We start from the raw sequence: 23,108 nt of genomic DNA on the forward strand, positions 1-23,108 counted from the left end.
TCCATATATTCCTACACAGTGTACACGGACGGTGTTTTCTAAACTAACACGTAAATTAGTGACAGAGTAGAGAACAAACATGAGAAACAGTTGTAGTGTCAAATCAGCGATAGTTAACACTGCTGCAGTATGTTGCTTTTTGGGAACATTACAGGTTGTGTTTCTCGCTAAATCAGTGCAGAGCGACAACCAGTTCTAGGGTTGAGGAAGCCAGGGCTTCTCCACACTACAGAGAACTAGGTCAAATGAGTTGACTCGCATCGCAAGAGGGAAGGCTTTTCTCCTTCCCCTTCTTTTCAGTGTGTGAAGGAGTCCAAGCTTTCAAGTTATTGGTAGTTTGGACAGTTCTGGAGTCGTGTAAACCTGTATATTTGCTGGAAAAGTGACTGAGGTAGTCAGAAGTGAATGTACCTAGAGAAATAAGGCAGAGTCAAGGCAAATACAGGCTAGATCATGGACCTCTACTGAGCTGGAGCTGTGTGCCATGGTTGTGCAGTTTCCAAAACCAGACAAGGATCCCTCTGGTTTTGTGAATCAGCTGACATGGTATCCCATTATGATTCTACTAAGAGACATACTGTTCAATTGATGTTCGCATCTTTAAGGGGTAGATTTGGTGAGACAGAGCCAGCTGTGACTATTGCAGTAGACCTAGCTGGATAAAGGTGTATAAAACTCAGTTAATGCATTGTGCTCTTAGGCTGGGAATAGTGGAGAGGGACCTCAGCACCTCTCACTTCCACTCATCTGTATTTGAGTTTTATATTTTTAAACTAACAAACCTGCATTTCTTGTTTTCAGTGAACACACTTAGTTCCAAGACCATGCTTCTGGTGACTAGATCTTTTTCCCCTCCTCTTTCTAAACTGACTGTACTGTTCCACAGCACCCTAGTAAAGTATCTGAAAGCACCAATCAGGGAGAATAAAGCCATTGTGAGCGACAGTGGACAGGCTATATTCTTTAAGTTAGAGAAAAGTACTTCCTGGTTGAAAAGTTGCAGTTTACCAAGCTGTTTCCTGTCCCACCAGAGAAGCCGACATGGCATGCTGGGACCCAGAAGTTGACGTTGTGAAGAAGACGACGACCCTCATTAACAATGATGCCTCTGCACCACGAGTTGTTGATCTCTTCATAGACATCAGGTATCCACCTCTGTCAACTTCATTAAATCTTTCTTTGTACTACTCATTGAGTGACACTTTTTTTTTATTTTTTTGACTGATGCCCAACCTTAGGAGACTGAAGCTGGAGAAAACAACATGGTGATGCAAACGGGGCCTTGAGGAGGCTGCTACAGATGTCCATACCAACCTGTTTGGTCCTGAGAGTTGAGACTGACTTGATGGGATCTTAAGAGACTATATCAGTGAAGGGAAGGTCACTGTTGTCACTGTTTTTTGAACTTTACCATAAGGGCTAGGTCACTTTTCCATCACTAAATGGTGGAAGTACCTGGGCAGGCTTAATGGTTAGATAAATGAGCTATTCACAAATGCATTGAGTTATATGTTGTGAGCCTATCTCAATAAGTGTTGTGCTGTTTTCAAAATCATCACCACCCAGATTTGAATACCTGTATTTTACTTTAGGGTTAAATTTCTGAGTGGTCTCGCTCTGCCAAGTTTCAAGGGGGGTGGACTTGTGCTTCAAGTAGGCCTGGTGAGGGAAGGTTTTGCGTTTCATATGCTTATTAGATTTTCCAGACACGGGAGGCCTCCCAGCAGGGGAATGTATCCCACCCCCGCAAAGTAGCATTGCTGATGTGGAGATACGTTTGGCAGTTTCATATGTAAATGACAGTTTCATACATAGGTGGGTTTGTTAAAGCTCTATTGCGCGTTAGCAATTGGCAGTGTGTTAGGGTTCTTGGGAGGGAGCAAGCCTGGCAGCGATGGATGACTCAGATGACTAAATAAGCTCTGGGACACTCACTTTGGGTGTATTTGCCTTATTTTCCATGATGGTGATGACTGTGAAAACTATCTGCCTGCCCACCGATATCCGGGGTCTGTCGCTAAAGGGAGTTTTTCCTCCCTGTTGTCGCCAAGTACTTGCTCAAGAGGGATGTGTTGGGGGTTTCTCTAGTGATAATGTTAAGATCTAGACCTTACTTTGTAAAATGTCCTGTGACTTTTATTTGGTGCTATAGAAATTAAATTCAAGTGTCCAGGTTGACAGCATGTATAATTTTATGTTAATGAAACAGATAGTTCTTCACCACATTTTGTGTGTAAAACCTTAATTCCTAAAAATTGTAACTGAAATAAATGTGTAGTGAGAACTACAGATATGAAGCTGAAGCATGTTTTTGCAGACTGATATTGGTGGAAGAGGGACAGGGTTTGATGCATAGGTCAGTGTTTCAGATTGCTGAGTCAAAAGTTGTTGTTGTTGTTGTTCAGGACTCTTCTCTTCAGCACCAAGGACAGCGCACATTTTTCACCAGATTCCCTTCAACAATCCAGCAGGTTAATTTTGCTTTTATTAGAACAAAAATAATATTCTATATCCTGTGTAACTCAAGCTGTGCTAACTTAAATGTAACATTGCAGCAGTAATACAATGTTGGATTTACTGTAATAAACATTCTTAAAATTAGGCTGCTGCTGAGTTGAGACCTTGGAGATAAGGTCTCCAGGTATTGTTTGGTGTTGTGTGTGTTTTTTTTTTTTTTTTGGTGAATGTAGTGTCCTTCCATATCCTTTATACAAACATCCTCTCAGGCTGCCTCAGTCTTTCTCCATACTGTAGCTGTTCCCTATTCATAATTGTTTGACCATAGTTTTTGTTTGTTAAACTCATTTTAGGCTGCTTGCAATACTTTTGAAAATCCATTTTATGTACTTCTCAATTTTCAAAAAAAATTCTTTTTTTCATGAAATTAGATAGCACTGTTTGCAACCATTTGCAATTCTGAAGTGTTCTGAAAATATTTGTGCTAAATGCTTTCATAAAAATGTCACCATGTACCCTTAAAGAATTGGTGCATATTCAAAAATAACGAGAGCTAACAAACTAGAAAAACATCCACTGAGACTAATCTTTCATTTGAAAAACTATATTATCAGCATTTTACTTCGATTAATTGTTCGATTATAGCCAAATGTCCCATGGTCTGACCACATTTCCTGCGGTGTATTTCACATGTCACAGTAGTCACAAATATATGTATTAGAAGTTTAACTGTAATATCTGACATATGCAAATTGATATAAGGTTATGAAAGACTATCCAAAATTATCAGTAGCCTACTCCCAACCAGAGAAAGTATGGGTAAAACTAATGTTAATTTTTTTTTTTTTTTTTTTTTTTTTTTTGCTTGGCAGCTGGAAAGGTAACAGCTGATTAATTAGCTACTTGTAAAGCCACACATAATGAACCACAAACTGGAGAGCATTACCTTTATTTGTCAAACTATTGCTGTTACATGCAGAAATGTGTCCAGAATGCGCTATGCTCGATTACAGTTGCCTGGCTGTGACTGAAACGAGAGAAATGCGCCTGTGCGGTGGGCCACACAGCGTGAAAAGGTGATATTCAGAGGTGTCTCTATATTTGTGTCCTCCCCAGCTACATAGAGAGGGTCAGAATATTAGGAACACCTGAATATAATGCAATCCAGTATAACACCACCTTTAATTGACTTCAATAATAAACATATAATTGAATTTATACATTTATGACAGTTTCACCAAAAACTGAAACATTCTGAGCTTCATAAATACATATGGCAGACGTGTTGCATTGAAGTGCATACAATTGTACAGGTGTTCCTAATAAAGTAGCCAGTCAGTGTACATCACACGTAATGGTCTATATTAACGTTGGACTATTCATTATGCATTTAATGAATAGCCTATAACATGTCTGATGCTCTTGTCACACAGTCCAAATAATGTTTGTTTTTGTAGGCATTTAACAAACAAGTAAACCTGAGGCAGGAACGGAAAGTGTGGATTACGATGTCTGTGCAGGGACTTCTATGGAGACAGGTGTGTCACCACCAGCCATCCATTGCACAATACAATTTCAAAGGAATTGGAGAGTTTATATGATTTGTGGTTTTATGAGTTACAAAATATGATGAGAATTTTTTTTAAACTCATGATTTGTTCATAGACAAATGGGCTGCTTGACAAATTAGTTATTATTGTTAAATGCATTAGAATGCAAGGTAATGTGCAATACAGGGCTAGACCTTTATGCCATAAAATATGTTGATAAGATTATCAACATGTTCATGTATGCTGAAAATAAATATTTTCATAAAGGTTATCTTGATTGGTGACTTTAAATTGCCCTTAGGAGTGAGTGTGGGTGCATGTGGTTGTTTGTCTACATGTCAGCTCTGATAGCCTGGTGACCTGTCCAGGGTGTACCCTGCTTCTTGCCCAGTGACAGCTGGGATGAATTAAAATCCTTATATTTTTATCTTTTCCAGTAGTTGTTGTAGTAGCAGCAGGTAGTGGAATATTGGGCTAAACAAACATTCAAGAAAATGTGTGATTTGAGTTCTGAGGGTCCTGTACCCAGTAGAGCTTTATGTCTAGCAATACCCCTGATAAGACCTCACTAATTTATGATGGAAAATTTACAAGCTACCCAGCTGTAATTAGAATTAAATGCATATAAGATAGTTAAAACTAGCTCCTCCTTTACCAGTATTTATAATCCAATAATAGGATATATGGGGATGTGAAATGTACCATTCTGCATAATGAGCACATTTACTTTTAGTACTTTAAGTATCTTTTGATCCTAATACTTATGTACTTTTACTTAACTGTTTGAAGGTAGGCCTTTTAGTTGTAACGGAGTATTTTTACACTGTTGTATTGCTACTTTTATTTAAGTAAAGGATATGAGAACATCTTCCACCACTAATACTGTAGATAGGAGCCGTTCTGATTGATATACACCCCAGTCCAGAAGGTGGCGATAATGCAACTACAGTCGTTTGCCAACTGGCATTAAACAGAAGAAGGAGAGGAGGCGGAAGAAGAAGAAGAAGAAGTACAAGGACGAAAGAAGGAAAAGGAAACCTAAATAACAGGCCAATTATCAGGTGTGTCACGACATCTACACGCACATTTTCCCCAGAGTCTTTAGTGGTTGTTTGTGTTTTTCAAGGATCTGCTACGGGCCTTTCTTACCTTTCAGAGCCAAACATGTCTCGGCTTTTCTCTGGGCTTCTGAGGCTTCACCGGGCTGTCGCGCCGAGATCAGGTGTAATGATTCAGCAACGGGCAGGTTATATCCAGAGCAAACCACCTAAAGCTCATGTTGGCGTTGCGGTAAGTTTGTAAAATAATCCTTAAGGTCATTCACTTCTTAACAGTGTCTGGAACATGTAGCTAAATGTAATGGGGTTTAGATTATTTCTGAATGATCTGGTGGTTAGCTAACATGACTGTCTTTGCAGGAGACCGCATTCGTGCTGACTGTGATGTCTGTGACCGTCCTCGTACCTTCTGGTTGGATACTCGCCAACTTGGAAAATTATAAATCCCATAACTGATGGATGGGTCGTGGAACATCGTTAACGCTTGCTAAGATTGTGTCATTTGAAGCGTTTAGTTGACGCAATAAACTTGAGTTTCCCAGTTTGACTTTGTCTTTCTTTTATTAATTTGTGTAATTCTGCCTTTACACCACCAGGTGTCACAAGCTGTCGGCGGAACGCGGAAGTGAAGCCTCTTGCTTGTAAACACTGAATAGCAACACGATATTCATAGCTGATATATTGTTAGCCTCGGGGAGTGTTTAATATCACAGTTGTGTTGCACAGAACTAATGTCTTTGAATGCACCATGAGGCCGCAGCTGACTAAAAAGCGCCCGTCTGTGACAAAACCAGCCAGATCAGAGGCTGCGCTGTCTTTGCAAGAGGAGCTCGTGGCAGCGATACATGGAGCGTTTGACGTGGCTGTGGAGATCGCAGTCCGAGACGTGAAAAAACTGCTTGCTCGGGCTGCAACAGGAGACAACTATGAAGAGATGCGACGAGAGAATGCGTCCCTCAAACAAAGACTGCAGAGAGCTGAAGCTCTGTTGGATTCTGCGCGCATGGAGGGAAGAGGTGGCAGCTCTCCTTCCAAGCAACTCTTCAATGCCACAAAACATAGAGGTCAACAGCTTCACAGTAGGTACAAACAAATAAGCCCAAATCCCAAAGTGGGCAGTGTGCACAGCGGTACAGGAGGCAGAGATGACGCACCTCCTGCAGCTGATACTGCACCGCAGGATCCAGGTCTCCAACACGTGAGCAAAGATGAGCAGAGTTCAGACGATGCTGTAAAAAGACAGTGTGGCAATGGGGCCGCTTCAGACCCAGAGAGAGAACTAAATAATGGCTGTAGTGAAGGTTTGTATCAGGTTTTATTTTCCGTTTGATCACTTTTCTCCCACCATACGTTGTATGTCAATATAAAGCAGAATATAACACAATGGGTCAGTATGCACAGAAAAACATCCTACTGTTTTCACATATTTTGTAGGTACCGTGTGAAACTAGTGATGGGCACCTGTTGGTGTCTGCTGTTATAACACGATTGCTCAAATGCAATCATTTTATTCATTTATTTTTAAATGCAACAGGTATTAACTATATGAATGAAATAGTTTTAGTGCGTTCATGAACAGCGCATATTTGTGCAGGTATTGTTAAAATTGAATTTGCCATAAAGTCCTCCAAACACTATGGTACAAAAACCAAAAAGGGTGAAAAGGCTTTTATCTGTTGATGCACACTCACAAGACTTAATATTTTAAATTAGCATGGGATGGTTAGGGTCAAATTCTGCACTTTTTACCCCTTAAGTTACTAAATAACATTTCTTATTTTGTTCACTTTAGAGGCCTTCACAGAAAATATGCTCAAGTATGTAATTCATAGTCAATTTAGATACATTTTTTATGTTCTGGTACATTGTGGATAATACTAAAAATGTAAACATTCTAGTGTTACCTTTAAACATTTTTGCTCAGTGTTTGTACCTTGTGATATTTTATTTACAGACGTTACTAAAGAGATTTCCTGTGTCTGTGTAGTGAAGGTAGAGAGCCAGCCAAGTCAAGACCACTACCCACTACCGCTTCCCAGCACTGACAACAAGCCCATATTAGAGCAGGTTACAGTAAAGCAGGAGGAGCTGGAAGAGGAGAGAGATGGTACACAGAGCACTTTGGACTTGATCAAAGTGGAGGATGTTAGTCTGGAGTGTATGTCTGATGTCCAGTCCAAACTGTTGGCCGAGTGGAAACCTAAAGTGCTGGATATTCAGAGCCAAGACCCAAACTCTGGAATGTCCTGTGCCAGGCTGGCTCAAGGTAAGAGGGAACACACACACATGTCCCAGTTATGGCAAAAGATCAGGTGGAGTTACCTATTCAGATCAATAATATTTAATTCTGAGGTACTTAGTGCTTCTCCCAATGGAGAGCCAGTGAAACAGCATTTAGACCACAGGAGACTAAAATGTTTGAGACCCAGGATGATGAATACAAGAAAATGGGCCTGTCAGTACCTCCACTTAATGTGCTTTAGAATCCCTTGTTTGTAAATTGATGGGTTTAATAATACATTTCATTCAGAATCAGTTTTACAGAAATGTGGAACAAAGGGTACTTTATCATTATGCATATCATGAATTTGATCAAATACTCATTCAGACTGAGGACTTACTACTGAAGGCCTCTGATGATCGGTTTCACAACCTACTTGCAATCAGCTTGCATCACATACAGTGGCTTCAGAAGTTATTTAGTTTTCAATTTGTAATAACTTTGCAAAAATGTCTAACATGTTTTTACTTTGTCATTATGGGTTACTCTGTGTAGACCGATGGGAAGACGGGCAGTTTTATCCATTGATAAACAAATGTACAGCACAAAGTACCTTAGTTTGTCATCTGGGCATCCAGTCTGGTTGCTACACAGCATCAAACCATCAAATCATTTGAAAACTTGCTTAATAATTATGATGCCTAAATCCAAAGTTACTATGTGTCAGCTGTATATTCTTATGGCTGCTGTAAGCCAACTTGTTATTAAAGATGTCCAGAAAAAGGTGGACACAAAAATTGAAACTCCACAACATCGGCTCTCAGTGTGTATGGGATATGTACATGCACATTGAGAGCCAGTGTACCAGAGTCAAATTCCTCATGCGTCTGACACACCTGGCCAATAAAGCAGATTCTGATTCTAATTTTTAATGACTGTTTTTAAACATCTTTAAAACTGTAATACTGTATGTTTAGTATTTATGATCATTTATGCTTCTCAGGTCTAAATGTGGATCAACTAGGTGTCGATTTTGTACTTTAAAAAGCTGAATTTAATGTCACTTTGTACATTTGGTGTCTGTTCTTCTAAATAATGTGTTTTTGAACGGCATTAAGATGGCATTAAGTTTTCAAATTTGCTACAGTTTAACGTCATATATGGTGTTTTTCTACAGCTCATCCTCCAAACATGACTACAGGTCTTTCACCGCACACAGACCTTCTATCCCTGTCCTCTGAGTTCCCCAGCCTCCAGGTGGCAGAACCAGCTTCCATTTCCGAAGCTCCTCCACAGGTGTATGGAGTCCGGACCAACCTCAGCCTCAGTCGTACCATTGCCAACACTTTTGCCTGCAAATCCTGCGGTCAGACCTTCCCCCTTCCCAGCCTGTTGCGGCGGCATTATGGTCAGTGCCAACAGAAGTTCCAGAATAGTTTTCAGCAGCCTCTAGTAGAAAGCAAGAAGACCAGATTGCAACTGTACCCACCGGGCTGCAGCCCCTTCCGCTGTAGAGAGTGTAACCGAGAGTTCAACCGCATGGAGAACCTCAAGACACACCTTCGTATCCACACAGGAGAGAGACCGTACACCTGCTCTGTTTGCTCCAAGTGCTTCCGTCACTCTGGGGCATTAACCAGACACTTCCGTATCCACACCGGAGAGAAGCCTTACGTCTGTGGACAGTGTGGGAAATCATTCAGAAACTGTGGGGGGCTCAAATTCCACCAGCGCTCACACAGCAAACAGCTGTAGAGTGAAGCTCAGCTGTGTTAAGGTCCACAGGATCAAGCATTTTTATGTGAGGTGTAAACAGCTGATTTTATGCAGTGCTCAATATGTTTAAATTTGATCATTTTATGTTAAAAAAAAAATACAATTTCAATGAGTTTTCCAGACTGTCTGAAAGTGGGAACGCTGTCTGGAAATCTCTGGACAGATATATGACATATCCTTGGTTAGTTACACCTCAAAAATGCTTCTTTTCACTGCTGTAAACTGACAAATATAAGTAGAATTGTAGTAGAGTTTTAATTTATGGTTACACACATTTAATATAAAAAGTGCAAACAACTTTCCCTAGCTATGACTAGTAAAAAGATATGTTACCAACACGTCAGAGCTTTTACATAAGCCAGGTGACCTTTCCACAACAGGATCTCTCCTGTCTGTTCTGTTGTCACACGATTCTACCAGTCTTCCTTTTGAGATTGCAGGTATTGTTTTTAAGAGCTCTAACTTAACAAGCAGCATCTCGATAAGTTATAAGAACAGTAAAGTCCATTCTACTGAAGTGGTGTTATTATGTTGCTGGAACAAATTTCAGCAGTTTTATTTCAGTGGTGATGTTCTTTAAAACGGTGTTTTCTCATTATTAGAAAAGGACCGAGTAGAAAGATAAAGAATAGCTATTGTAGGTGTGTGATAACTAAGTTAGCCATTTAGCTGTACAGTGTACTGTAGTATTTGATAGTTCAATAGTACTTAGTGAAGTGAAATGTGTGGAAACTTTCCGTATCATTCCAAGTGCCATTTTTCTTAATTGTTTTATGATGAATATTTAAGAAAATCACTGGCTGAGCCAATCCGTGTTTCTTATTCACAGGAATCTTGTTTTTATTAATTATCTATTTGTGTGCTCCATTTATCAAAATATGGATCTTATTTATAACAGACTATGAAAAAAAAGTAATTGGATTAATAAAAAGCAGGGAAATAGCTTATAAAGTTGACAATGTACATAAGCTTTGTTGTACTGCATAATATGTGACCATGGAAGCCCTTTAGGTTGAATTAGGTTGAATTGAATTTTTAATATTTAACAGTTTGGTTAGATATCCAAAGTACATCTACTCAAGTCACTCTTACCAGAAGATGCAACCAGGTCCAGGTAAGAGAAAGGCAACCCTGTATGTTCAACATCAAGCCAGAAATATTATCTTGGTGTATACATTCCCCAGTATATCACAGGAAATTCAGCTGGTTCCCACATCACCAGTCATCAACAATGCTTCCCGAAATCTGCACTGCCAGTGGTTGTTAGGAAACTGTTTCACTGGGATTTTTCTATAAGGGGCAGCTTTTATTTTGTTTAATTCAAGTGTCAGATAAGTGGTCTCATATCCACACCATAACAGTTTCAATATACTGCAAAGACTTTGGCAAACACAGTAAATTAAATACACTCAGACAATGACAAAATATAGATTTACTACAACACTTGTTTGGCTCACAGTCCTTGCTGAAACTCTCAGGCACGCACACACTAAACGCATCAGTGTTCAGGATAAGACACATTACAATGAGGTACTGCAGCTGCTTAACAGTTTCATTAAATGTCCCAAGAGATTGTCATGTCTCATCCTGTTTACTGACTAAATGGTATGGTTGGACTTGTTAGTTAAAATAAATAAATAGATTCAGTGTGTGTGTGTGTGTGCAACTGCATGCATGAGTGAAAGCCTGTGTAACTATAACAGTGATATTTCTTGTTTATATATTTATATTTTTGCACCAATTTTTAGCTTTCTGTTCTTTCTCTCTGCTGCTTCTTGCCTGCGTGCTCTGGTGTGAAAACAAAACTTAACATTTCTGCAAAAAAAAACAAAAACAAAAAAACAGTCATCAAGTGCTGCAGCGTCCTGTGGAGGAGGAGTAGCACTCTGACTGAAGAAACCCTGTTTTGGCTATCAAAATCAAACAGCCTCCTTTATAGTCTTGACTGGTAAGTTGACAGTTTCCTCCTTCACAAACAGCAGCGGCTGTGGTCAGCTTGAATTTGCGTCATCTAAATACGGATCCATTGCACATTCTTGTTCAATAGTAAGACCCCGCTATCAAGTACAGGACTCTCACTTCTCACTGTAAACGACATAGTGACAGTAAACTGTTAAAGATAAATTATAATAAATGAATTAGCTGAACTGTCGTTAAGCAGGACTAAGCTGAGATATTCTGTAACTGCCTCACTGGAGCTATATTACTGGTCATATGATATAACACATTACTGAATGTAATTATTATTGGAGTTTCTATCAACTCAAAAGTATATTTTGCTTATTGGTATTGCACCACAATGTTTGAGCTCCATTGTATAGAATAATGTCTGTGCAGAGGAAGAATATTTTCCACAACAATTAATGTACCTTAAATCTGATCTCAAGATTCCAATGTAAAACATGATTTAGTGACTACAGACAGCTGACAAATTAAAGGAAAATCCAAAATAAGGTGTCTTAGTAAGGCATTGGTGTGCCAGAACAGCTTCAGTGCACCTTGGCATTGACTCTACAAGTCTCTGAACTTGACTGGAGGGACAAACCAAAAGATATTCCCTCATTTGATGTTTTGATGCTGGTGGTAGAGATGCTGTTTAGGCCTTTGCTCCAAAATCTTGTGACTGTGAAGGGCACAGCATATGAGTGGCATCATTTTCATACTCATCACACCTTTCAGTGACCCCTCATGCCCTGTGGTTGGGGCATTGGCACTGGCTCCCATCAGGATAGAAATGTTTCATAATATAGGATATAAGTGATATAACCACATGTGCTCAGGATTACTTTGGCACACCTGTGTCAGGCACTACAATACATAGTTACATCCATAAATACCACTGCCTAAAACTACTGTGCCAAAAGGAAGCCCCATGTCAACAGTGTCCAGAAGCACAGCCGGCTGCTTGGGGCTCACAGGCATCTGGGATGGACCATCACACAGTGGAAATGTGTACTGTGGTCAGACGAATCAGTGTTTCAGGTCTTTTTTGGAAGGAATGGACGCCGTGTGCTCCAGATCAAAGACAAAAAGGACCATCCAGGCTGTTACCAGCAACAAGTCCAACAGCCAGGGTCTGTCATGGTCTGGGGTTGTGTCAATGCCCTTGGCAAAGGTAACTTACACTTCTGAGGTGGCTCCATTAATGCTGAAAAGTACAGAGAGATGTTGGAGCAACATATGCTGCCTTCAACACAACATCTTTTCCAGGGACACCCATGCATATTTCAACTAGACAATGCTAAACCTCATACTGCACATTACCAAGGCCTGGCTGTGGAGGAAAAGGGAGTGAGTGTTGGACTGGCATGCCTGCAGCCCTGGCCTGTCCCCAGTAGAGAATGTGTCAATGACAACCCAGGATTGTTGTGCACATTAAGACTTGTTCGCAGGAAGAATGGGACAAAATCACACCTTACACATTTAATCACTTGGTGTCCTCAGTCCCTAAATGTCTCTTAAGTGTTGTGAAAAGGGACAGCAACATCACATCGTGGAAAATAAATACTGCCCCAGCTTTTTTAAAAAATGTGTTGCAGGCATCAGAATTGAAGTGTGTTTATTTTGAACACAGAATAAAATTATGAGATCACATCAAATAATGTGCTGCTGTGTTGTTTTCAATATAACACGTGACATAGATGATTTATACATCACTGATTTAATTTCAAAATAATATTTACTTTTTGCCCTTCACACCAAGAACAGCTTACAAAATGTAATTTGCCAGTTTAACTTTGTAGCCAAAGATCTTCCCATTCTGCGATCGTCTGTATCGGAAAGTTTGACTCTTTTCTGCTATTGATTATTCGGCCTGGATTAAAAGAGGAAGCGGATGAACAAGAGCTAACAAAGCTAGCTGGGTTAAGTAACCGTCCGTAGACAGAACAGCTGCCTTACCTGGCGACTTCCTGTGTAGACAAGCTGACAGTGTTACAGACCGATCTGTTTTGAGAGGTTACTGCTCATGCAGGGGACCAGGTGGCTGTCATGTTGACCGGACCGGTTGCTTTCGGAGGCTTTTCCTTCCTCCAGGCTGATGATATCGGTGGGATTCGCTAGTTCCGCCTGAGCTTCTCACCACCACTACTACTGCTGCTACAAAAGCTGGCTGTTGTAGGACACGTAGCTCGGGGTTATCATACCCGGTAGCTAATATTAGCTGGGCTGAAGGTAATAAATCTGCAATTTCATTTTGTCAGCAAGCCAAATCAACTTTCCCGTTGGGCAGCATCTCACAGGCCAGAGCACTCAGCGGCAAAGATTTATGGGCATGTTCCTTATTGTGCTCTTTCCCGATGATTAATATTGTATACGTAACTCTTTAGGATTACTTGTGTTTATGTGTTTAATAGCTCTAATGAAGGCAGCGTGATGTACAAAGCAGGTTGCAAAACGATTTTTTAAAAGTGTCTTTTTGGCCATAACATTAAAAAAATGAATCTGCTTTTGTAATCCCTAGCCAAGCCAGTGATGCGTTTAGCGGTTCTTGTATATTGTTTTAAGGAAATCCTTCTCACACATTCCTTTTGAGGACAATACACGCGCGCACACACACAAGTTACATAAACTTTTCAGTAAAACTTAGCCCAGCAAAAATTGGGTTTCATTGCTTCATGAAATATGTATAATTATAAAGCGCTCAAGAATTGCGTGGCAAAATCTGTGTACACTACCAAGCGTTGCTTTTGCATAGCTTTTATTATTAGCCACTCCTTAAAACGTATAGTACTAGGATGAACTTAACAGGAGGCTGGAAGAGCCATATACCTACTCTTGTTGAAAGCTTACTTCTGAAAACAACCAGAATCAGTGTGGTTGAGTAGGGCCACAACTCTGGTGCTCTAAAACCTGACCAGCACAGTGGTGGCTGGGTGTGGGTTCCACTACATCTCAGTTCCACACACCTAAAGGCATGTGTTCTTATACCTTTGAACAGTAAATTGTTATCAAGCGAGGTACCTCATATATCAATGTCATGAACAACTAATATTACAAGACTTGTCATGGCTGAATCCAAATCAGAAGCATATTGTCTCTGCTGACACCTAAAAGCTGTGAAAGCATTTCCAGCGTGTGCTGCTGTTCGATTATCAGTGGATAGACATTTGCAGTGGCATCATACTGTACTTGTGATATGGCTTGGTCTCCATTTAAACATCTTGTCACTACATAACAAGCAGCAGGCTGGGACGGTCAAACAAAGCACAGCTCATGTTGTAGCCACATCTAACTGTGGTGTTGCAGTGTACTGACACACTTTAGAGTACACTCAGCCATCACTGCATCACCCCCCCGCATTACCCTCGTGTTACCCTGTTGTCATCGGGACTGAATTAATATACGTCTGACAGGATCAGTTTGGGGGTTGTGACATTAGCAAGTCATGAGTATTTTTGCCTTTTTGCTGTGAATTCAATGTTTGAATCCTGCCCTTTTTCTCCTCCCCACACTGTACAGCAGTTATGATGCAGGCTACTGGAGCATCCCAGGACCAGTCACAGGGTACAGGGGAACGGGGGGAGCTGGTACACACATTATCTAAAGAGATGTCTGGGTCTCCAGATGCCTCAGAGTTGGGGAGCCCACGGTGTACACAAAACTTTGACCTGTTCAACATGGTTGTGTGCTATAGGAGAATGGCTCTGTTTCTTGAGCCAGTTGCAGATGCAGTGGAGCTGAGCCGCTTCCTGCTCGGGTGTGTATGTGTGTTTGTTTGTGGTCTGTTTGAGCATCATATGATATAATTTCTTTTGGCCTGAGTAGTAATGACAGGAAGCTGTATTTATATTGGAGTATTCACTGTCATCTGCTTTTATCTCCCAGATGGAAGATGCCGCTGTGCTCGCTCCTTGTCTGTGTATTCCTCAATGTCTTCTTTTGCACTGTCACGAAAGGTAAGAAAAAAATTCATCCATTAATATTGATCCAGCCTTTGTTTGGCACTTTAAAAGCACTTAAATAATTAATGGCTGTATTGTTGTGTCTACCTCTCTGGTATCAGTGGGTTGGTTCTCTGTGGGTGTGGTGGCAGTGTCAGCGCCCGCTGCCCTGGGTTACCTGCAGGACAGGTGTGGGGGTAAAGCCTCAGAAGCTGAGCTTCAGAGGAGGTGCTATCACTCTGTGCACCGCAGAGACCTGCAGACAGTGCATCTCACCAAGCAGGAGGCCATGCTGGAAGTTAAAGACCTGTAAGACAAACACTGCATGGCAATATCAAATTATTATTTTTATTATTGATTATTCTGCAGATTATTTTCTCAATCGTTGTCTATAAAATGTTAGAGAATAATAATAAAAAAATGCCAGGTACAATTTCCTAATGTAATGTCCTAGTCAGCAATTCTTTATATTTATGAAGCTGGAATGTTTGGTATTTCTGCTAGAAAAAGACGTTCAACAATGTATCAGTGCCTAAAATAAAAGAGTTGCCAGTTCATTTCCTGTCAATTGAACAATTGACTGATCATTTCAGCTGTAATATCCTTTATGTGTGGATAGGTGCAACCTTACAGGCGGTCCTTGCGACTTTCCTCCAGAGAAAGTACTCTGTCCTAAAAGTCGCTAGATATTTGGCTAGTCGCTTTTTTGAAAAAAGTCATTAAAGGGGTCTTAAGAGTCACTAAATCCAGAAACAAACTTGCTAAATTAGCAACACTGTCCACACATGTATGTACTCCTGTCATGGAGCATGTGGACTGACAGAAATTGTGGGTTAAAAACCACTCCTTTTGTGTTGAGGTGTTTCACTTCCATGTCACAGTTACAGTTACTTTTGTAAAAACACAAATGCTTAATAGTTGTCCCAATAGTGGACATAAATTCCACCACCTTTTTTGAAATAACTAGTTTTCTTTGTTTTATACCATTATACCTTACATTATTTGTAAATAAAGAAACAATTAATTATTGAATTTTCAAAGGTGCTATAGTAACTGTGTTCCCTGTCTTCATCCAGGTTGAAGCACTTGGATGACATCCTGTCCTCTGCCTGTCAGTCAGCAGAAGCTATTGATAAAGTCCTGCGCTGGGATAACCACACCAAGTCATTAAGGTCTGCATCTACATACACATTTAATGTTGTGACAAAGACTAAAATAGCCACACAACAATGGTACTGAACAAACATTTTGTCCACACAGCCATAAAAAGACCTGCACACAGTTAGTCTTACTGTATTTGTCAGGACACTAATTGAAACAATCCCTTCCCAGCCCCTTATCCATGACGAGTAAAGGCCTATCCCAACCCTACCCTAAACCTAATTCAAACCTTAACCCTAAAAACAAAGGTGAAGTTGTGAGGAAAGGCCAAAATGTCTTTGCAGAGATGGTTTCAATCTAAAATTTGTCCACACAACCATGTAAAGACAGATACTGTTTGGGTGTGGGTGTGTGTGTGTCACCTGTAGTTGAGTAGGCATTGCTCAACAGCTGAATCACTTAGGGTGGGACGGTGTGACGTCTTGATACGATTTGATTCAATCACGATACAGTAGGGGTGTGACAAGATCTTGTTGTCGTATTAAAATGTGACGATATTTCTTGTCGAAGTAAAACCTGTCTCGTGATATCGGTACATAACAGAACCATATGATATGAAAAGATGTGAAAAGATTCAACATGCATTCATCATTCATTGTGTGGTACTTTGCCTCCCCAGATCACTAAACCCGCCCCTGCTCTGAAACTGAGTTTATGAACGACCTTATGACAGTTTGAATTTATGAATGCACCAATAATGATCCTCTGGCAAATGATTACTTTTAATCAATAATCCATGTTCATATACTTTAGTCAGCCTTATGTGCGTGCTGCAGACTGCTAGTGTCCATAACGTACGGTACCAGGACTGCGAGCTAGGCAGATGAAAACGGTGCGTTTCTCTGCCTTATGTGATGGACTGTGGCTGGACGTTGTTATATAAGAGAACACGTCCAACAACGTTTCCACAGACTACTCGTGTTTCTGCCCTGACTCGCAAAAGACTTGTTGCAACAAGCATTGTCAGCATCGATCCTAGTGAAATGTAACCACACATACTGTAGTTAGGTTCTCTCTGCCGTGTGTGTGCTGCAGTGTATGAGACGGGGCTGCCGTCGTCCCTCACACACAGACTCAGAGACACATCTGTCCTCTGGATTGGGAAAAGCGCAAGCGCATCATAAACAAGTATATTAATCAGAAGCAGAGTTGGTGGGATGAAATGTGCAAGGTATCCTTTATGTAGTGATAATAAATAGGACATCTGCCTTCTTAACTTCTCCAATACCTATAGCAGAACCAATAACGTTGGGGCTTATTGATGCTGGTATTTAATCATTTAGCACTAGTACCCGTTTAATACCGAGATTTGGTACCCATCCCTAAGTGCAAGTGATCAGATATTGACAATCTATGATCAAAATTAGGATTCTAATTAGGAATAGTAACAGAATATTACTGTTAGAAAACTCATGTAAACATCTTGGTTGAACTATGTACTCACTGCTTCAGCTCTAGGTCAGAAGTTACAGTATTATTGCATCAAATGTCAGCCTGCCTGTTTCAATAATGTACAGGCTGATCAATAACTCTCATGGTTTGAGTGTGTACTGTCCTCCTCTAGGTTTTACGGAGGGGTGCTATTAGTGTTGTATCTGCTCTACGTGGTTCCTGTGGGCTGGGTCCTTGCTGGACTCAACAGCGCCATCTTCCTGTGGAACAGGGACTTCTGCAGAGGTCAGTTCATTCTGTCTGGAAGAAGCAAGGGTGAACACTAACTCTTACACAAGAAGTCAAGGCTGAAGTAAATTGTCATTTCTCCTGTGGTTCCAGTTTTGTTGGATCTTCAGAAGCTCTTCCACATGGGCCAGACCAAGGCCTCAGAAGGGCTGTGTGAAGAGCAGGAACAAGGCAACTTGCTGGACAGGACCCCCACACCAAATAGTCTGGAGGTGAGAGGATGGAACATCATTGGACAAATGTGTTTGTAGCTTTAAATAATGAAGAATTCAGCATGATTTACACTGGAAACCAATGTTGGCTAGTTTTCTTCTTATAGAGTCTGCCCATTTCTCTCAGTGTATAACCACTACTGTAGAGCAGATCCATTCACTGACATGTCTAACAAGGCCACAGTGAACTAAAAATATCACCGATCAAAAAAATTATTACTTTCATCTTTGATCAAGGTTCAAGAATTTAAATGGATCAGTGATAACATTACCAAGTCTAAGCTGCCTATCCTGGGACCATCAGAGATGCAGGAGCTGTCTGCAGTAGATTGTATGGCTCAGTATTTATATATTAATGAGTGTGTGTGTGTGTGTGTGTGTTTGTGTCATGACAGGACTTGTCTCCTGGCAGTGTGGAGGAAGCTGAAGAGGCAGAGCCTGATGATGAATTTAAGGATGCTATTGAGGTAAATAAGATTCTAAACATATTTGTTCACCGTTCAGTAGCATTTTTTTTTCATGTCACAGTTTTTACCCAGATCAGTAATCTTTTTTTTTATTTATTTTTTTACTTTTTTTTAAAAGTTCACTTTAGTTTCTTTCCTGCTGGCTACCTCTGTACATGTGTGAATTAAAGACAAACCAGACATCCACTGTTTCTTGTTAGATTTGCTTTCTTATTTGTGTCAACAGTAAATGCATGGCTGGATCAAACAGCATTCAGTAGCTTAGTTTAGCATAAAAACTGTAAACAGTAGGAAACGGCTATCCTGACTCTACACACTGTTATATCATATTTGTATAATCTGTGTAAAAACAACAATTTGTGGGTCATGTTTGGGGCTATTTCTTGCTAAACAAACAAGACATTTCGTGTTAATTACTGAGCTTTAGAGATGCTGGCAGGTGGATTCTGTTACTGTTGGACATGCTGGCTGTTTCCAGCTGTTTGTAAGCTAATGGCCTTCTGGCTGTAGATTCATGTTTGGCATACAGATGTGAGAGAGGTAACGGTCTTCTCATCTAACTCTTGGTAACAAAGCTAATAAGAATATTAATCAAAATGGAAACTGTTGAATCACATTTCATCTGCTGGCCGATTTGATGATAAAAATCTGAGGTCTACCAACCATACGTGGTCATAGGTGCAGCAAAAGTGCCTGGTGAATTTTGCACATGATATGCCTCTAGTTCACGTTACATGTTTGACACATCACTGTGTGTAAAACCCCTTTCATGCTCATGAATTTCTGGTTGCTTCCTGTTTTTTCTTCCTCTGCTGCTTTTAAAATTAGGAACATTCAGTTTCTCTGCAGGTGAGTTCACCCCCTTCTGTTCAGAAGAGTCTAGTGCACTGCCACCCAGTAAATGAAACCCTGTGTAAGCTTGTGTGAGGTGACCTTGTGGCGTAGTTCTCGCTTTGCTCTTTGAAGCATGGTTTTGGGTTTATTCCTGTGTCGTCACCACTGTTTGTTTTCATTGTTTTCATGTTGTTCTGCTTCCTGACAAGGAAACCCCTTTGGTCTTGGTGGTAAGTGGATTTCCAAATGCCCTCCATCCATCCATCCATGCGTTTTGACTCTTGTTAGTGATAGTTATGTGATAATGATACATAACACTAATTAACAGGCCCATACCTACTGTCTCCAAAAATCCCATCATACATACAGTAGTTATTCATTTCTAGTCTGCACGACTGGTATTGTTCATTTGTACATTTGTTTTTCTGTCTTCAAACCATTATAGTAAGTTGAGCAGTGTTCTGTAGTCTCTTGTGATTACATAGAACTGTGTTCTTTGTTTAATCACAACATATACATTGAAGAGTTGTTGCACAAAAGCATTTCTATTTTAGGTTTCTGATTTGCAGACTTTGATATTGGTGGTGCTGGCTATCCAGTGTTCAACACACAGCAAACAGAGACAGGTTGTCCTGTTCCTCAGACACCTGTTTGTTGAGAGTGGATGGATTTCTTTAGCCAGAAAAATATCTTTCCCTTCTTCTTGGTCATCATTCTGTCTTCTAAGGTTATATGAAGTCATTTTTGCATTTAAGTATATTTGATTATACTGACCTGATTATCCAACTCTTGGTCCGCAGAAAGTTGGGAATTGGCCTTTTAACAAGTCTTATTTGGGTGACATATAGGTAGGTAGGTTCACAGAGGAACTTACCTCATAGACTTGGCATTACAAGGATAAAATGATTCAAATTAGTGGTTTTCTGCAGGGTTTGGTGTCCTTATATTTGGCAGATGGATTAACTATAGCACTCATGCATTTTACCTATAAATAGGTGTATTTGCCATCTGTGACTATTGCCCTAGTGGTCCCAGTACTTTCCACCATCAGTCTTGATTTATTTGCCAAATATCTTTTAGTCAAACTGGTGGAAATGATGACTATTTATCACTAATGATTTCTTCCAGTTTTTCTCTACTGCTGAGTTTTGCTGTTCCCTGGCCATGTTTATGTAACATAATGTAGTTTATACAGTATGTAACTGCTTTTTCTTTGTTTGTTCCCCTCCTTCCCCCTCGCTCTCCCTCAGGAGGATGACGACGGGCCTCTTGCAGCTCCGGAGTATGACACCATCTCTGAAAATGGCCTGTTAAGCCGCAACGAACCAATACGCAGTAAAGTGTCCAAACTGACGGAAAAACTGCGTAAACGCTACCCCACCACCAGCACAGGTCAGTCTGCTCTGACTCATCTGCTGAGTTATTTATTTGTTTTAATATACTTCAGAGGTGAAGGAAGAGTCTTGTCTGTTAGAATCGTATCTTAGGTCTGAACAGATGCATTTTATTTTCAGTCATATACAAGAATTGTTTCTAATTCACTCACTTTTCTGTCTCCATAGGCAGCTGTTCTAGCTGCAATGCTGTCTTTTCAGTGCTGAAGAAAAGGGTGAGACTGACAACTTGCAACAAGAACTGGGGATATATTTAGACAACTCGTCATCAACATATTTAATCTTTTCTTAGTTTTCTGCTGGCATGAGCTTCAACACGCTGTGTCTCTTCCTGTTGCAGAGAAACTGCAGTAACTGTGGCAACGTCTTCTGCTCCCGATGCTGTTCCTTTAAGGTGCTGAGATCTTGCATGGGAGCCACAGGTAAGAAGACAGGAATGGGAAAATACCAGGCCACAATATTTCATTCTTAGATTATATTAATATTATTATTATTCTGCCTCTGTTTGCTCATACTCTTCTATTCTATGTTTCTTATTCAGCTCCTGAGGCCCAGAGAGAGACTGTGTTTGTTTGTGCTGCTTGTAATTCCTCTCTCATCAAGTTACAGTGAGACAGTGTGATGGTCTTTTCTCCCAGCAGCCAGGTTGATGCCCCCTCCCTGGCCCTTCACTCAGTTTCTGAAACCCTAACGCATGCCTTTTAAAATTCAGGCACATGTTAAGGTCTTTGTCAAGATACCTCCTGTGTTGCAGTCACAGACCCCCCCCACCCCCACACCTTTACCATTACATCCCTCCTTAGCTACTCATAATGATTATGGGACCTCTACTGTAATGTGTTGCATTTTTTTCAGTTTCAACTCTCAATTAAGAACTGGACCTTATGAATCAAGACTGACTACAAAGCAGATTAAAGGACCTTGTGTTTCCCCTCTGCTGAGCAGAGGGAGGTACAGAGCGTGCGTGGCGGAAGCCAGGGCTGGGCTGCTGCTGTTGGCTGCCAGCAGTTTTTTTTTTTATGCAATTTGCCTCATCACAAAGTTGATTCCACTTGATTGTTGATGTCTTTAAAATGCAGTCCTGTTTAGCAGTTTACTGTAAGTGTACTGAAATGCTGACAGGACTTTTCTGTATGAACAACACAAAGACTGGGACTTCTGTGGAGGCAGACACTGTACGAATGCAATGCTCACTGTCCACCAATACACTTTTCCCTGTATCTGGTCAACAATGTTGTGGTTATTCTAGGTTTTTCTGGGTCCTTGAAGCCACTGGTTTTGGTTTAATTGATGTTTTATTAATTGAATCGGTTCCTATTGTGACCCATATGCTGCTTACAGTTTGCCAGAGGTGGTGTACTGGAGGGCTGTGTATAAGGACCAGTTTAGAAAACCAACTTGCTCTGCTTGTCGTTTGCAAATTGGTGCTTCATCCTGGTTGGTTTTTCTTTGTGTGGACATGTCAGATTAGCTTTTTTTGGAGGGTAATGAAAGCCTAAATGCCCAGAGATCCCAACAGCCCAAGGGTTTCCTCAAGCTGTATCAAAGTCTACCTAAGAGGATTAAAGTTGTTTAAATGAGAAACCTACTGAAACTAAACCTGCTGAAACCGTTTTCAGAGCCTCATACTCTTGCAAGCAGGACTTAAACGAATGGGTGTGGAGGCATTATAACCCAAAAGGTGGATCTTGGTAGTAAAGTTGTTTTAATCATGATCCAGGCACAGACGATTGTAATTACTGCTTTGCTTTTATTGTAATCATATATGAACTCTTACTGTAAATTTTTACTATACCTAATATATTTAATTTTAAACTCCAGAAAGTGCAAGTTATTATTTGAACTAATGGTAGTTTCTGTATATATTGTCCCTTATTTTATGGTTGAAATATGCCATTATTGAAATAAACTCTGTGATGATTTGATTGTTCACAAGTGTTAAGTCTGTTCTTGAGCTTTTCCTTATATGAAAGCAATTAAGTACCTAAATTTAACCACTACTGAACATGTAGCGAAATTTAAATACCACTTAATCCATATCATTGAAATATTTTACTTTGAAAATGATTTATGTTTGTTTTATTCTCATTAAATGTAACCTGATGCAGCGATCTGATCACATCCGTTCAAGCTTCATTATCTTTTGTAGTCTGGATGTTCAAGTTTGAATTTTTGAATTATCCCCTACTTTTTCTCCGTTTAGTAGTTTCAATGCTCATTATTTTTGTCTGATTTATGTGTTTGATGCTTTTTGATAAATGTTAGTACTCAGTCCTACGGTTCACAGCCACGAGTCTGTTTGACATTGCCTCACAAAGATGTTAGATTTTAAAATTGCTACCAGTCCAGTCTGACTTTTGCTTTTAGCTCGTTTAGTGACCCAGCACTGTTTGTTTCCTCTGTTAGGTATGTGTAT

The 23,108-nt window shown here is 40.3% G+C and overlaps 2 protein-coding genes and 1 long non-coding RNA gene across 9 annotated transcripts; all 3 read left to right on the forward strand.

Annotated features, from left to right (window-relative positions):
* Positions 1-1,803: 1,803 nt before the first annotated feature.
* LOC109957903 (uncharacterized) lies at positions 1,804-5,062 on the forward strand. Its single transcript, XR_002274614.1, has 3 exons — positions 1,804-2,471; positions 3,915-3,995; positions 4,928-5,062. It is a non-coding gene; the product is annotated as an uncharacterized LOC109957903 (long non-coding RNA).
* A 456-nt stretch (positions 5,063-5,518) lies between these two features.
* LOC109957901 (zinc finger protein 502-like) lies at positions 5,519-9,222 on the forward strand. Of its 2 annotated transcripts, none has more exons than XM_020596141.1 (3): positions 5,519-6,366; positions 7,020-7,331; positions 8,464-9,222. In XM_020596141.1, exons 1-3 carry the CDS (start codon positions 5,814-5,816, stop codon positions 9,039-9,041), a joined length of 1,443 nt encoding a protein of 480 aa, XP_020451797.1. In that variant the 5' UTR covers positions 5,519-5,813; the 3' UTR covers positions 9,042-9,222. The 2 variants fall into 2 exon arrangements, with proteins under 2 accessions (XP_020451797.1, XP_020451798.1); XM_020596142.1 differs by having other exon boundaries at positions 7,053-7,331.
* Positions 9,223-12,831: 3,609 nt separating this feature from the next.
* On the forward strand, positions 12,832-22,580 carry zfyve27 (zinc finger, FYVE domain containing 27). 6 transcript variants are annotated; one of them, XM_020596254.1, is made up of 14 exons: positions 12,832-13,235; positions 14,526-14,760; positions 14,889-14,959; positions 15,067-15,253; positions 16,021-16,116; positions 17,670-17,782; positions 17,879-17,997; positions 18,393-18,464; positions 19,293-19,313; positions 19,508-19,528; positions 20,549-20,690; positions 20,861-20,907; positions 21,033-21,114; positions 21,234-22,580. In XM_020596254.1, the coding sequence occupies exons 2-14, from the start codon at positions 14,528-14,530 to the stop codon at positions 21,302-21,304; spliced, it is 1,275 nt and encodes a 424-aa protein (XP_020451910.1). In that variant the 5' UTR covers positions 12,832-13,235; positions 14,526-14,527; the 3' UTR covers positions 21,305-22,580. The 6 variants fall into 6 exon arrangements, with proteins under 6 accessions (XP_020451910.1, XP_020451909.1, XP_020451911.1 ...); XM_020596253.1 differs by having other exon boundaries at positions 12,833-13,235; positions 14,523-14,760; positions 21,234-22,579; XM_020596255.1 differs by having other exon boundaries at positions 12,848-12,925.
* Positions 22,581-23,108: the final 528 nt, after the last annotated feature.

Source organism: Monopterus albus, unplaced genomic scaffold, assembly GCF_001952655.1.
Source record: "Monopterus albus unplaced genomic scaffold, M_albus_1.0 scaffold29.1, whole genome shotgun sequence".
Lineage (NCBI taxonomy): Eukaryota > Metazoa > Chordata > Actinopteri > Synbranchiformes > Synbranchidae > Monopterus > Monopterus albus.